The 15,804-nt window shown below is 43.6% G+C and overlaps 1 protein-coding gene across 19 annotated transcripts in view; it reads right to left on the reverse strand.

Annotated features, from left to right (window-relative positions):
• Fhod3 (formin homology 2 domain containing 3) overlaps positions 1-15,804 on the reverse strand; it is a 444,662-nt gene that overhangs the window by 153,581 nt on the left and 275,277 nt on the right. For all 19 annotated transcript variants that reach the window (XM_063232040.1, XM_063232044.1, XM_063232043.1 and 16 more), the window contains exons 7-8: positions 11,615-11,726; positions 4,713-4,807 (exon numbers count right to left, since the gene is read on the reverse strand). In XM_063232040.1, the coding sequence (XP_063088110.1) occupies positions 4,713-4,807; positions 11,615-11,726 (207 nt within the window). The remainder of the gene's footprint in view (positions 1-4,712; positions 4,808-11,614; positions 11,727-15,804) is intronic.

Consider the following 15,804-nt stretch of genomic DNA (forward strand, 5'->3'; position numbering starts at 1 on the left):
TAGAGATACCCTATATACTTGCTGGCTGCAAAATGTACAAAGTGAGGAAGACAGCAAGTTGACACTTAGGATCTAGGATGGAAAACTTTCCGCACTGCAGCGTGGGGCTGTAGGAGGCAAGGACCATCTCCAGGAATCTCTTCACCTCTCCTCCTTCCTTCTGCCTCCCACCCTGGAGTTAACTGAGGTTGTTTAATTCAGGAGTTCCCAGGAGATGAGAATCGTGGACCTAATAACCTCCACTGCCTAAGTGAGGCCACCCATACAGAGTAGGTTGGATCTTTACTAAATAATTAAACATTTAGACCTATAGAACTAAACAGACTCAATCAGCCCTTACTCAGTAATAGGCCAGAAACCAAGAATATTAAAATGTCATTTATCATTTCTACTGGGAAGACTAGGGCTTGGGCCAACTCTGCAGACACCTCAGTTTCCACACGTGGCTGCAGGGAGATGGTGGCCTTCCACCACCTATATAACCTCCACTTCCTCATATGCTTAGCTATTTTCACCTCACCCCTGCTGACCCCAAGCCTCCCCTCCTAGTTCTACTCACCACTCTCACTGCTAAACTGCCTGCACCTGGCAAACATGGCACTTTTGCCACAAAAATCTGTGAAGCAAATGTCTCTTGATGCCTTTGTCCTTAGATGCCATTAGATGCAACACAGCTGCCTGACAACTGGTGCCCTCTCCCTGGTTTTCTCTAATTTTGTCTTGCCAGGGCCTGTAACAAGTAATTAATCACAGTCATCTTCCAGATGGAACTTCTCTGCTAAAGGGTATTTTTCCTCTCTCTAGGTTTTTACCGATTCCATCCAATCTTTGATGTAGAATAAAATCAGTGTGGTGAAGCCTGGCACAATATTCACAGCAGTGTCATCTGTGGAATCCAAGAGCCATAAGCACCCAAATCTCTTCCCATGGGTGGTGGATAAACAGTGTTGCATGTATGTAACAGAATCCTAGGGAGCAGCAGGAGGGAGAGGGCTACTAACCCAACAGATGTACTGAACGGGAGACACTGACCTCCAAGGGTTACATACTCCATGACCTATCTGACATTCTTGAAAACACAAAATCATAGTGATAAGAGATTGTATCAGTGATTGTCAAGGGCTACTATGGAGCCAGGACCACCCTGTAAAAGAACGTGACAAGATGTGGGAAGAAAGTTCTCTAATAGTGAAGGTGATCTTTATCTGTATGTGTGTGAAACTCATACAGCTGTACACCAAAAGGAATAGTTTGTTTTATCATTTTATCATTTACATATTTTGAAAGCAATTAAAGAAAATGTGAAAAATAAAGCAAAGACTCAGCTTGAATCCCGGTGGGTTAATTATCTCCTGGCCCTAACATAGCAGCTCTTCTCTCCAGGGTGCCCTAAGGTCCTGCCTTCTAGGAATGTCCTTGGCCAGCCCCACAGTACTGCCTTTTGCCACTCAATTGTCCCACGCCTATCTATGAAGCAGTCCAGAGCTGATCCCTGCCCCTAGAGTGGCTGATCCTCCCTGAGAGAATTTCAGCTGGGTCAAGACAGGGCATTATGTCATTTCAGTGTGCACGGTGACAAATGGCTAATTTCTGACCTTCCCTCAGATCTTATGAAGACATGAGAAAGAGGAAGGAGGGGAATCGTGAGTCTGTTTAATGTTCCTGGTTAATAAAAGGCTACTTCACTCTCAGAACCCTAGGCAGTCTAGGATTCAGTGGCCTTGTTTTGTCATGAAAATGTCAACTTTTTAAAATCCCATGTTATTATACCATCGTTTATTTTGTTGAAATCAATGCTAGTTAGAAACCACCCAACTTGCCATATAATTTTCCAGATTTCAGAGTCTGCGTTTTCTCCAGACCCATAAGAACATTTCAATTTGTCATTTGGATGGTATCTCAGAGCATTTTACTCACTGGGGCAATAAACACTCCAATTCTACAAGCAAACAAAGGCCATGTGAGCAGCAATGGTCTGCTGACCTTTCCAAGGAAAGAGCTGCATTTGGAGGAAGGGCTCTTCCTGGGCAGAACAAGACAGGATGAGACAGAGAAGGAGCAAGCCAGTAATCCCGGGACATTAAATGGCATGTGATGACTGACAGAGAGTGACAAGCACCAGACCCATGCCAGTGACTGGCAACAGGGTGCCCACACTGTCTGGGTGTGACTGAGATGGATTCTAAGGACAGCTGGACATGGCCTTTACCAATCAAGTAAATAATGTCGTAACAGGTAACTCTGGAAAAGAGTGCAATTTCCATTTTTGATGAGTTCACTGTTTCAGGAAACAAGGTAAATGACCAAAAGAGACAGGAAATAGATGATCTTACTTTTTAAACAAACAGAAAATGGCTTCAAGTCACACAGTAAATTCACAAATGATTTTGAAAATAAAAGAATTCTTAAAATAATCTGTCAGGAAAAAACAAAGGATTATGTGTCAGAAATGTGGTGCTGGGTCCCACAGGGTGTAGAAGTTTCCCATGTGCTTATCAACAAGTGATATTTTACTGAAAAGCAATCACTGTCAATATGCCCTGGGGAAAATGTTCTATTATTTCACCATGTAGTTCTTTTATTCATAGCTGTTTAATGTCTTTCATTAAATCTTTAGGATTTCATTAATCTTTAGGATTTAAGGGCCCAATGTTTGCCCTATTTTTGGCAAATGATTTTCTAGCTTGTCATCTGCCTTTAGCTATAATTTATGATTTTCATTTTATAAAGAAGACCATTTAGAATTTTACGCAGTGACATATATAAATCCCCTCTGGTGTATTTTCACTGGTTTCATTATTAAAATAATCTTCATGAGACTTGTGAACCAAAGCACCAAAATGGAGTTATTTATATCAAAACCAAGCAAAATGGAGCTTGAAGGCCCCAGAGGGACTGCCAAGTATATACACCTATGTTAAGAACTATTCAAGGACCTCCTGAAAACTGTGGTATTCCAGACAAGCCATTTGCATAAGCACATTTGCCTAACACTGCTCTCTCCACCAATCAGCTAATACTAACCTCTGCCACAAGCCCATGTAACCAATGGTCTTTGTTTCAAAACAGCTGATAGGGACTTCTTCCCTTTTTTCTTCCAAAATAAGCTTTCTCTTGCCCCAACCTCTTTAAATATGCCTCTGGCCTGCCATTGCATGTGTACTCCAGATTGCAGTGCCTCACTATTCCCAAGGAAACGCTTCACAGAGTTTATCTGTCACTCAGCTGAAGTCAACAGTTTAACCAGAGACCACTTACACCTTCAGTTCTTTCTATCATTTTTCCCCTATAGTTTCATATGTTACATTGAACTTTTCAATCTATTTGGGATTTATTGTGGTATATGGGTAAAGAATGCTTTTGCTTATTTCTACTTAGCATTTGGATCATGGTTAAAGCTACCCTGCCCCACTGATGTGGACTAATGGTGTAGTTCTAAACACTGGCTTTTGCCTCAAAGCTGCTTTGTGCAAATCATCCTCCAGCTGAGAAGAGAGAAGATCACACTGTTTTAATCCTCAGAGCAGGCCAGATAGATAGTCTAAGTGGAAGAAGTTGCTCTGTGTAGTTTTACTGCTTTCTATGAACATGTCTTCAGTTCATCAGGGGCAACATCTCTCCAGCTATACTGCAGGCAGGGACTCTGGATCTTTTTGAAGATTTAATCACAGCAGCACCTTGGAGAGCAAAGGGAAAATCACAGGATGTCTAGGATGTGACAATCCCAGTGACGAAACTCTAGCCCCAAGACCTGGTCTATCCCAGGTCATCCTGGGACCCATTGCCTCAGAAGAGCCCTGAAGGATAGGTACCAAGGATAGCTACTGTCCTGCAAGATGCTCAACAAGGAGGGATCTGATGGGAGAACAGGAGCACAAAGATGTGGTCAGCATCAGATAAAAAGGATAAAATGCAGCCGCGGGAATCCTCCTTTTAACCCTGGAGTCAGAATTCAATAGCCAGTGAAACAAAAGGCTTAATTTCTTCCTGACTTGTGAACTATTTCTTTAAAGTTAGTTCTTAAGGAAGAATGTTTTTAGGATGTATCTTGCTAAGAAAAGCAATCACAAAATTCTTGCTATCTGCTTCTCAGTTTTACTGGAAAGAACAACAAAGCACAAAAGCATGCAAGACGCCAGAGACCCTCATAGGCATGTGCAGCCGAGTGCACACACTGTCATGTGGAAAGGATTTTCTACCTTGAAGAAGGGAGAACATGGCTGCTGTAGTTCTAGCCATCATGATGAGGGTCTGTGTGGTGTGGATCTTACAGGAAAATATTTAGATTTTTTACACTGTAGTAGTTTCCCAGAGCTGCTATAACCAGGTACCAAAAACCAAGTGTATTAAAACATTAAGAATTTAGAAGTCTGATATTAGAGTATTAGCAGGATCATGCTTTCTCTGATGGTTTCATGGGAAGAACCCAGATTGGCTGCTAGTAAACCCCAGCATTCCTTGGCTCACAGATGCACCTACCTTCTGCCTTGGCACTAGCTGTCTTCTTCATGATTATGTGTTCAACTGTCTTCCCTCACTGTCTCTTTCCCTTTGCTTACAAGGAAACTAATCATATCAGCTTACGCTCTACCCTAATTACCTCATTTTAACTGTGTTACATCTGCTAAGACCCCAATTCCAAATAAGATCACATTCAAAGGTCTGTCATATCCTTTGGGATGACAATCAATGTGCAACACACATTAACCAACCTTGTTCACTAAAGTCATTGCATAAATCAGCAGCTCTGTGTCGACTCCATCTTTTTCCTCCAGGATTTCCATGATATTTGTCCAGGGTTTGATGCCTATGATTAAAGCAGAAATCGTTAGAAACAGACATTCAACAACACTTTGTATTCAGCTCAGATCATAATTACTCCAGGGATATATCTTCCAGCAGTGGTACTGTCTTTCAGTTATCAAGTTTCCAAGTGTGATGACACCCTTGGGGTGGATTTGCACGTGCTTCTAATGCAGAGTATTTCCTAGTAGCCAACCCTGTACTATATCATTCTTATCCTCTTCCAGGTACCCCATGCTCTTTGGCATCAGAACACTTATGTACGTGCTTTATAGTAAATATGTGATTTTTAAAAACACATTTATAAGCAACTTTTGGGGCCATATACTTCAGAATGAGAAAACTATAACTATTTTTTGAGTGTCTATCAGCACATAGGGCTAAGAATGTGGAGGATCTGCATTCCTTGTAGCACTGATATTAGGCACTAACAGTAAGATACCATGTAGCAATGATGTCAAGAACAAAAAGTATTACCTCTGTTCCAACAAGGTAGAAATACTGTCTAAACATCAGCTAGGTACAAAGTTTAGGGGGAAGCTGCCCTCCCCAGCTTTAAAATCTAATGAAGTGGTTAGACACAAAGCAAAAACAAACAATGCTGCAGACCCAACAGCTGAGAAGTGGCAGAAGCATTTAGCTAAGCCTGTCACTCAGTGAGAGAGGTGACTTGTATTAGGGATGGCTGCAGAGAGCTTAGGGTAAGAGGTGACTTTGCAGGTGAGGCCCTTGTGTGGGTATCCCCAGACCCCAGGAGGGGGTTAGAAAATGCTTCATGCTCAGGACCACCAGGCCAAGGGCAAGGCTACAAAGGGGGAATCATCTCGACATGGTTTCCCATGCCTGAGGTAAGTGCTTGAAGTTAAAGTAAGCATTGCCCTGTCCTTGGCTTGATGGTTTGAAACATGAAGCTCTCTCCTTTATCTATAAATGCCTCAAAAGACTATTTCTTATTTTCTCTTGATAAAAGCAAATTTTGAATTAACCTAAATACAGTAGTTCCTAAGTACTAATCCTTGGATGGATTACATTAGAGCTGCTCCTGGACTTCAGATAAAAGTTCCTAAGGGTAGTGACAGTATCCATCTCGTTCATTTCTGTGCACTTGGCACAGTGCCTGCTGCATAGTATCTGTTCAATAAAATGTCTGCCAAATAATAATGATGTGTAGATCTCTGAGAGAGTCTGACATGGCTTAAACTAGAACAAGTTTAAAAGAAACAAGGAGGATGTACACAGTAACAAAAGGAGAGAAGATAAGAAGATTGAATAATAGGTTCCTGTATATAAGATGTGAAAGACACATATGTGGTCCCATGTAGAGAGCCACAGATCTTATGCTTTGGCTGAGTCCCAGTTACACATTCTTCTATGATCCTTTGTCACTAAACACAAAGGTATATACTTTTTCCTGCTAATGGCCAAATTATCCTATTTAATGTCAGGCTCCTTGGAAGTTCACACCAGTGTAACTTCTCTTTGAAGTCCACCAAGGTAACTACTATTTTAGCCCTCAAGACATCGATGGATATGATCAGGAGGCCTTGGGTCTCACCGTCTGGGTGAGCTGCAGAGCTCTGGGAATCTCCCCCTGTGTGGCAAGAGGGCCCTGTCCATCCTTCACACAGCACCAAAGCTCAGCATAAAGCACATGCACTAAAGTCAGTGCGCAGGGGAAAGCACTGGGGCTGAGCATTTCTAAATGGCTTCTGCTCACTCTGAAGTCCAAGTGCCCACGAGGGCCTGAGAAATGAATAGCAAGAAGCAGAGGCAGGCGCCCAGAGGGAAGGAAGTAGCCAGACTGCATCTTCCCACTCCGTATAAACACAGGCACATGTATGCACAGTCTCATCAACTGGGATTAAAACACCCAAACACGGACTTAATTTAATTGAAAAATGTGTTCTTCAGTTGTGATACCAGATTCCCTTACTGCCATTTAAAGTTTCTGAATCTGGAAATGTGCACATATTGATACACTGCTGGGATGAATGTTCACTCTCTGTCTTAAGACCAGAAAATGGAAAATACAAGAACAAAGGTGAAGAGGAGGCTTAACACAAATAGCTCTGTCAGGGCTCTCACAAGGCCTGTGTTAAGCACTGCACTGCCAACCCTCTAGGAGCTGCTTCCTATCAGACTTAGAGGCCTGGGTCACTGGCTTCCCACTTTCATCATGACTGTGTGTGTATGTGGGGGAGTCCTTGTATAAGAATAACAAACCAATACTTCACATAACAGAGAAAGAAGTTTGGTTCCAAGACAGGGGAATGAAGTCTGGTTTAGAAGATCTCCCCTATAAAACAGTGTGCTAATACCTACCTTCCAGGATTGCTACAAAGTGTCACCAAGGCAAAGCACTTGGTACTCTTTAGCACTGATGGACACATTAGAAGACAATACTTAATCTCCTGGGTCACTCCTCCATCTCTCCTTCCCCCATCCTACGCTCCACATACTGGAGTACAGATTCTGTTCAGGGCCTGATGTTTTCTATGTTTCCAAACACCTAGATGATACTGGAATACTTGTCAAATGAATGAATGGCATATGAAAAATACTTAGTGTCATGTCCCTTACACAAGGGGCACTTAACATCAGCAAGTGTGATTGTAGTGGTGGCCTAGGGTGACACCAATACTCACCTAAAGAAGGGCAGTCCTCTCTACCACCAGAACACAGTGCCCCCCTCTTAACTCAAATAAAAACCCACACAATGAGCAGGTCAAGACTTTGTCCCTCTTACTCTCCTCCTAAATACGTAAACTAAACCTAAAGGAAAGTAAGACATTTAACGTAATGTTTCTACATGAGTTGGTCTAACTGTCACACAGAAGCTCCTCACAGCACACTCCGGATCTTTCTACACAATGGATCGAGACCCTGGGGACACATTTCTGCTTAGAGGATGGTGAGATGGAGATGGAGCTCTGCCAACCTCTGGCTTCCATCACGCTTTGTGCATTCTTCACTGAGACAGGATTATTACAAAGGATGGCTAGACTTTTCCCATGTTAATCATATGCGGTACACATGTTTAAGAATTATGTCATATCTCATCACTTTATATTCAAATGGAAAATACAACTTCTTCAAAAGCTTTGCTAAACCAAATTAGTGAAACCCAAGATTTATGACTAAAATTTCCCAAGGAGTTTTCCTTTTTGGTTCCTTGCCCCACCCTGTGGGAGAAGCAAACCAACCCCATGGTCAGAGGGAGGGTCCCACAGCCCAGGGAGTGGTGGACTCTCAGTCAGCTTCCGTCAACCTCAGGGTAGAACTCAAGGAAAGAACGGAAGGTGATAAAGTGAGGCTCTCTCAAAGGCCTCCAGAAGCTTTGTTGTCTTTTTTCTACCTGCCAGGCCCTGACCACCAGAAACAGAAAGCAACTGGAAGATGCAAACACAAAAGAAGAGGATCCGGGGTCTGAGCAGACAGGTACAATGCCACAGCAGGCCTAAGGACTAATCAAATCCACTGTTTCATTCCAGCTCCTGTGCCAAAGTACTGCCTGGGTCAAGTGGGGTGTGTAAAAGTTCCCTTCATTCATAAATTACTAACTGCATTGACCTTTGATCCCTTCAGCTTTATCCCTGCCCTGTTCTCTAAGTGGTTCACTTTGCAGGACAAAGCCTTCTGGTCAACTGAAAGGTAGCCATGCATGATGTTTGTAAAACAACCCAGGGAATTTATTCTGGAATGACTTCATTTGCTTTAGGTGGTAATGATTTTTTGAGGATTCTTTGTTTATTCTGTGAGTTTTATTTGCTGATTCCTTAAATTTGAGGGGTTTTTTATTCTCTATTTAAAAAGAGAGAGAACTCTCTACACTTAATGTGTCATTTACCTCTGCTAAGTAAAGAAACTAAAACCACTCTGAGGAGTAAAATTTATGGCTTATTTGTAAATGTGTGCACACATGGACATGCTTGGTTTGCTCTCGGTCACCTTTGGCACCTGAGGCTGTTCTGTGACCCAGCTGTGAGGGACCTGGAGAGCTGCTTCTAACTCCACTAAGTGGAAACACAGCTGGAATTTATGTTGCCTTCTGCAGAATACCATGACATATTTATATGTTTAATTTCATCACAGGATTCTGGAACGATTTTACTAGCAGTAAAATAGGATGATGTTATATGTATACATTATAAAATCACAGCCAAGACCACACATGTCCATAAAGAAACATATTACTGAGCCATGCATGATAAGCTATTTCTGAGTTTTTCCATGAGTGCTATATTCCCTTTCTGTTGTAGCTGCTAGTGCATAGTAGCAGACAGATGAAAGCAGTTGCCAAAAGTTTAAGAAATTTTATAGGCAAAAATCATGAAGCTAAGAAAACAATTCATTACCTGTTCTGTTTTTTAATTTTGACTAATTGAGAAAAGATGGCTATCATTTTTGTCTCACTGAGAGAGTCAGGACAGCAGAGTGCCTCTGGCTAGGAGCTATGATTGAGTCTTGGATGTGAGGGTACAATGCCTTACGTTCACTGGAAGATCATTCTCAGCCTACCCTTTATGAAATGTGAAGCTCTCCATTCCAAGAAGCCCAATGAGAAACCCAAGGTCATGAGAGGGCTCCTGCACTAACATGGCTCCCATGGCAAGGGCCCTTGGGGTTCCTTGAAATTTAGGACAAAGAAGCTGACAAAGAGCCTACTAGTTGTCCTAAAGTAATCCCCAGAGCTGGTGAAAGGAATATAAATCCTCCAAGGATGAATGGAAAGAACTGGGGTTTTTTTCCCCCAAATACCTACCTTCAGCCTTAACACATTCCTGCTGACTTGAACCACAGTGGTACATCATGATTGTCCCATTGGGTGCCATGGGACAGCCCTCCTCGGTGGTACAAGCTGCCTGATAGTACAGTAGAGCACATCCTAGTGATAGTACAAGCTGCCCAAAGGGATAATCATGCAAGTATGCCCCCACTGAGAACCTGTTAAACCTAACTGGTTGGCTTTGGGAAAGTTGGACATGGTCTCTGAACCATTAGTCAATCTCATGTGAGATTCTCAGTTGGTCCCCATGTCCTGTTTTTGACAAGAAGTCTCTTCCTATCTGGCACCACATGGCAATATACTTGATAGAAACTTGTCCTGGTTTGGGATCCTCCCTCCAGACTCACAGCCCTGGACCATACATGAGACTCTGTCTCCTTCACATACCCCTCTGCAAGGGTTTGGGGCCAGTCCTCTCTAGAATCCACCAAACCTGGGGTGACATCTGCCTACATGTTCATGGCAAGGAAGTCTGGTTTATGGTCCTGAGTGGCTTTCATTAATTTATCTCACACTTTCAGAGTGACTAGTAAGCTACTTCCATTCACATTTCCACTTAGCATGAGAAGTGGGGAGTGGTCTCTGAGCAACTGTCATTCAGAAATACAACTGATTTGAATCAAGAGTGTTATTTCAGTGCCCATTTCTTCTTCACAGTTACATCTAGGCTGGTAGGCATCAGTGTGCATGCAGGCACATGTGCATTCACCCAACTCTAGGCAATGTTTGTTATCTTTGTCTCTTGAAACAAATCATGATTTTTTGGGGGGTGGCAGGAGCAGGGAATAAATATGGATTGAACCCAGGAAGTACAGAGCTATATCCTTATACCCTCCCTTCTATTTTAGGTGGTGGTGGTTGTGTGCTGTTCAAGACAGGGTCTCGATAAATTGCCCAGACTGGTCTTGAATTTCCAATCTTCCTACCTTAGCTTTCAGAATAGCTGGGATTATAAGTGTGTACCACTATGCCTGACTAAAAGTGCTTTTTGGAATTCTTCTTTACATTGGTTTTCCCAAATTATCTACATCAGTATTGCTGTCATAATCATGAAAAGAAAAAGGTAAATATGAAGATTTTGTTTTTCTTTTAGTTTTACAAAAATGATGTTAACAATTATTGGGTTTCTTCAGGATGACATCAAGACAAAAAAAATATTCCTGGCATTTCAGGCTCTTCACACTCTTCTAGGGGCCACCCAACATGTTACACCCTTACCCAGATCCACAGCTCACAATTCCCCACGTGTGTAGCATGCCTGCCTGCTCTGAGAACCTGGATACCAAACTGTGAGGCAGAGAACTTGTCTGTGAGCAGGGTATTCACCCATAGACAGACAGACAGACAGACAGACAGTGATGACACAGGAGAAAAGAGACACACACAGGGGTCCTGAGAGCACATGAGAAAGCCATAAAAGGCTGGGACAGGCAGGAGAAGGGAATAGCAGGTTGCCACGTGAGTCAGGTGAAGAATTTGGTTAGATTTCATGCTGTGGGGACCAGGAAGCCATTGGCAGGTTTGAGATGGGGTTTGATGATGTGACCAAATTTTGATTTTAGATGAATCATCTAATTGTACTTAAAGGGGGACAAGGGATACCAGGTGAGGGACAGTGAGAGTGAGGCAGGGAATGGCCTGGAGAGAAGGGGACAAGTTCAAGGAACAACCACCTAAGAGTAAGAACTAATGAAGTGCATACGGAGAGGGAAAGAAGGTGCTGAAGTGTCCTGAACCAGACAGGAAAAAGGGAGAAGGAGTTACCTCTCTGCAGTTTCTGTGGTGCAAGCTGGCAGAGGATAAAGACAAGCACAGTACAGGGTCTCCTCTCGCCTGGGTAGGTTCAAGCATGCCTTTCTTTCAACCACGTTCCAGCCCTGATCACTGCACACTCACTATCCTAAAAAATGGTCTCGGTGCAGCTAAATGTCCATGCCCATGGAATTCTGTTAATCATGTGAGACCTGGCAGCCTCCCTACCTCAGGCCTTTCACCTTGATGACATAAGGGGTGGGGACTGCTCACCTCTCTTGGTGTCAACAGCAGAGACAGCCTGAATGAGAAGAGGTGCATTGGACTCCGAGTACTCCACAAAGACGAGCAGCAGCTTCAGAGCTGTCTTCACCACCAGGCGGAACTGGAGAACAGACAAAACCATCAGGAAGCCGCAAGTGTGGCCTCATTTCGCCTGGGCACAGTGTTATGCTAACTGCAGCTGCCAAGCAGCGCTCACAGGAACCTCGAGTGCCCTCTTGGCAATTATGCACATTCCTTACTAGGTCCTCACTAACCCCTCATTAGAACCCTCAGAAGGCAGGTATTAATAACCTCCCCATTGTGCAGATCAGGAAGCTGAGGCCCAAAGTACCTGGTCCACGATCGATCATGCAACTCTTAAGACACAGAACCAAAAGTTGAAAGCAAGGCATTGGGCTCCAGAGCTCTCGCCTAGGAGGATCCCAACACAAAGGCAGGGATGCTGAGTGTGTTACTTCATTTTATTCCAAAAAGAAGCCTGGGAGGTAGGCAACAGTCATAGTTCTTAATTAACTATTTAAACAACAGTTTAAATGACTTCCTTTGGGTCACAAACAGGAAGCTAAGCCAAGTCCCCTCTCTCTTTTCCTTGGTACAAAAAAATCGAATCCAGGACCTTTGCACTGCACTACATCCTCAGACTTTATTTTTTTAATTTTTATTTTTGTACCAGGGATTGAACTCATGACCTCATGCCTGTCAGGCAGGCACTTATGCCACTGAGTTAAATCCCCAGCCCTATTTTTTAAATTTTGAGACATTATTTAACCGCTCAGGTTGATCTCGAACCTGCAATCCTCTTCCCTTAGCCTCCCAGAGCACTGGAATGGAAGGCGTAAGTCACCATTCCCAGCTAAGTTCCCCATTCTTAAAACCAGGCAAAGAAGGCTGCTGGGGGTTTGGGAATCCATACTCCCTGGGCCAAAGGATCAGCATTTGTGAGGGGCTGCACAGCCCAGAGGCTTCCTCACACAGATGGAACTTGCCTTCTAAGAAGCCACAGGTTCCTCACCTACAGAAGATCCCACACCTATTATAACTTGTGTGTGAATGTCTCCCCAAAGCCTCATGCTGTCATAGGCAGGGCTTTTCAGAGATGGCAAGATCTCAGTGTGATGCTGAGATTGATTCACAGCGCAGTGCTAGGATTAAGGATGCCCCTGCCGGGTGAGTGGTACGTGCCCAGGAGTAGCCTGGACAGGATGTAAGGGACAGAAAGAGGGTAGCTTGCTTCTACTGCTGCTTGCTTTCTCAATACTTTGCTGCTTTGCTGCCTTCCTGCCTTCTGCACACCATGAACTGCTTCTTCTCTGTGATGCGGCTCTGCTATGTCACCCTGCCTTTGAGCCAGCCAGCTATGAACTGAAACCTATAAACTGTGAGCTACAATATACCTTTGCTCCTTTAACCTTGGGGGTCAGGTAATTGTCTCAGCAGCCAGAAAAGGAACTAAGACACCTTTCAATGGAAACTGTCACAGATTCCTCATCCCTGGGGCTGTGGGAACCTTGTGGGGGTTCCAGATTGGTCTCCTCTTTCCCTGAGATGCTGCTGCAACTCTTTGCCCAGTGTCTCCTCCCTTGACTCTGCTTTCCTTCAAGAATCTCCTCTTTAAGGAATTCAGACATCAAATACATACCAATAGTGGGTACACATCATGTATCTGGGAAACTACAATTCTGCTTTGGGGTACCCATCCCACCCCAATCTTCTGGCATGTTGCTGACCACCTCCATGGCAGCAAGCTCTTTCAAGGGAGAGGGGCTTCACCTGCACTGTGTCTCTATAACCTACAACCGTACTCGGCCCTGAGTGGGCTTGGAGATAATTGCTCAATTAACAAATTCATCAGTTAATGGCCAGGTCAACCAATTTATGACCTTGGCCCACCCCCACCAAGCTTCTATGCTCTATTGTGATTGAATCAGCTCCAGCTTCTTAATTTGTTCTGTAGCCAGAGGAAGACCCACGCCTCTCAGAGGCATCTACTCACTAAAGTGTAGACTTTAAAAGTAACGGGAGAGCCCACGCCTGGGACTACATTGTATTATCCTCAGGGAATAGCTTAAAACATCACCAACTTCAACTCATTTCTTCAAAATCATGCAACACTTCTACTGCCTTGTCCTCTCCTCTACTGTCACACTTCTAGCAAACTACCTGTCTTTTCTCTTGACACTATGTCTCTCTCCAGCCGGTTCTCAATCCTGGTTCTCAGCCTCTATTTACAGGAAAACTTGTCCAAAGAGTAGCTATGGCCTCTGGCCCTAATTCCCATTCATTTCCCAGCCCGGGTAAGACTTCTACTCCCACCACTTTTTACTTTTGTCAAGGTTGACAGTGGCCTCCACTTTGTCGACCCACTGGTCATCTCCCTGTGCCCATTTATCTCAGCTCTCAGTGCATCACACAATTAACTGCTTCCTCCAGAGACAACTTCCTCTGTCTCTCAGTCGGGGCAACTCAGTCTTCTCCCTGAGGGGCCAGCTCTTCACTGCACTGACTCCTTGTAGTCATGTCCAGCCTGCAGTCTACTGTTTTTGAGCCCTCGTAATTTTTTTCTTTTGAGTGAAGAGGAATAAAACATTTAATATAGTTAATGTATATAAGTATCAAAACTTTTTAAATATTTTTATAACATTTGTTAAAACAGTAGTCTCAATGTAGAATATCTCAATTCTGCCTCTGATCTTTTTCATTCTCTTTCTACACATACTCTAAGAAGGTTTATCCAGTTCCTGGGTTTTTAATGTCCACCTCAAACAAGATGCAAGATTTTGCTCTCCAGACCTGACCAAACTCCTGAGTGGAATGGTCATGCAATGTTCTAAGAGTGTTGTGGTCGTATAATCTCTCAGATGCTAACAGGCATATCAAATTCACATGGTTAAGATAGAACTCTTAGTTTCTGTTCATGAGCCTACCACAGCCTGGCCTGTTCCCTCCAAAGGTCCACCTCAGTGCAAGTCACAGTCCATCACTGAGTGCACAGCAGAATCACCAGAACTTCACACTCTGTCCTGAGAGTCACCCATCTTCTAGCGCTATCAGAGCACCCTTCATGATCTGTCCTGAACCTCCTTTCCTCTTTGGTTCCATTTCTAACTAAGGCCACCAGAGTGGCCTCTACATTATACCCCTGATGTCCATACTGCAGCCAGAGTGACCACTGCACCCTTCTGCTTTCCACACTCCCTCTCCTGCCCAGTAGGCTCCAATCATGGACTGATCCCTCAGCTATGTGAGTGTGTCTTTCACATACAATGGCTTGCTCATAATTCAGGATCTCTTCACTGGTTCTTCTCTACCTTATGGGTCAGGGCTGAGAAATCCCCCTCATGGAAATGCCTTCCTGACTATTTCATCTAAAGGAACCCTCAGCTGCTGCCACATCACTATTTCATTCTCTTCAAAGCATTGGTCATGACCTGAAATTGCTGTATACTCATCCATCCCTCATTATCCATGGGAATGGGTTCCACAAATCTAAAAAGCCATGGATGCTCAAATCCCTTAGGTAAGACGGTATGGGGTTTACACATAACCTACATATACCCTCTGGTATACTTTAAATCATCTCTAAATTACTAATAATACCTGGCACAACATAAATTCAATGTTAATAGTTGATTACTATAAAGTTTAGGGAATAATGATAAGAAAAAACCATGCATGTTTAGTACAGCCTCATTTGTTTCCAAATATTTCTGATCCATTCTTGGATGACATCCCAGTGTAGTCTCTGAAGATATGGAAGTCTGATTGGCTATATGTTTTTTGACTGATGATTTCAACTAAGAACAGAAACTACATGACAACAGAGTCATGCAGGAGGAGCTGCTAAACCAGTGTGTTGTATGAAAGGTTGGGCATCGCGTCCTCACTGAAGAGTTTCCTTCCAACCCACTGCCCTGGATCTTGTGCAGAGCAACTTTCCATGTCACCACAGCTCCAGCCACACCAAGCCCCCTCCACAGTTAGTTGGAGGCAAACAGTGTCATAAGCTTCCAACTCCATGGCCATGCCCTCCCCACTTAGTAATCTGAGGGCTTTGGAGGGCTCTAAACTCTTCGAGGGTTGCTACTCTCATAATTTAAGTCCCACAATTGTTCCCCCACATCCCGCCCAGGAACAGACTAAATTCCAGTGTATTTTCTTAACAGCTACAAAGTTGGGGG

Source organism: Cavia porcellus, unplaced genomic scaffold (assembly GCF_034190915.1).
Source record: "Cavia porcellus strain 051 isolate PalLab524CR breed Dunkin Hartley unplaced genomic scaffold, mCavPor4.1 scaffold_20, whole genome shotgun sequence".
NCBI lineage: Eukaryota > Metazoa > Chordata > Mammalia > Rodentia > Caviidae > Cavia > Cavia porcellus.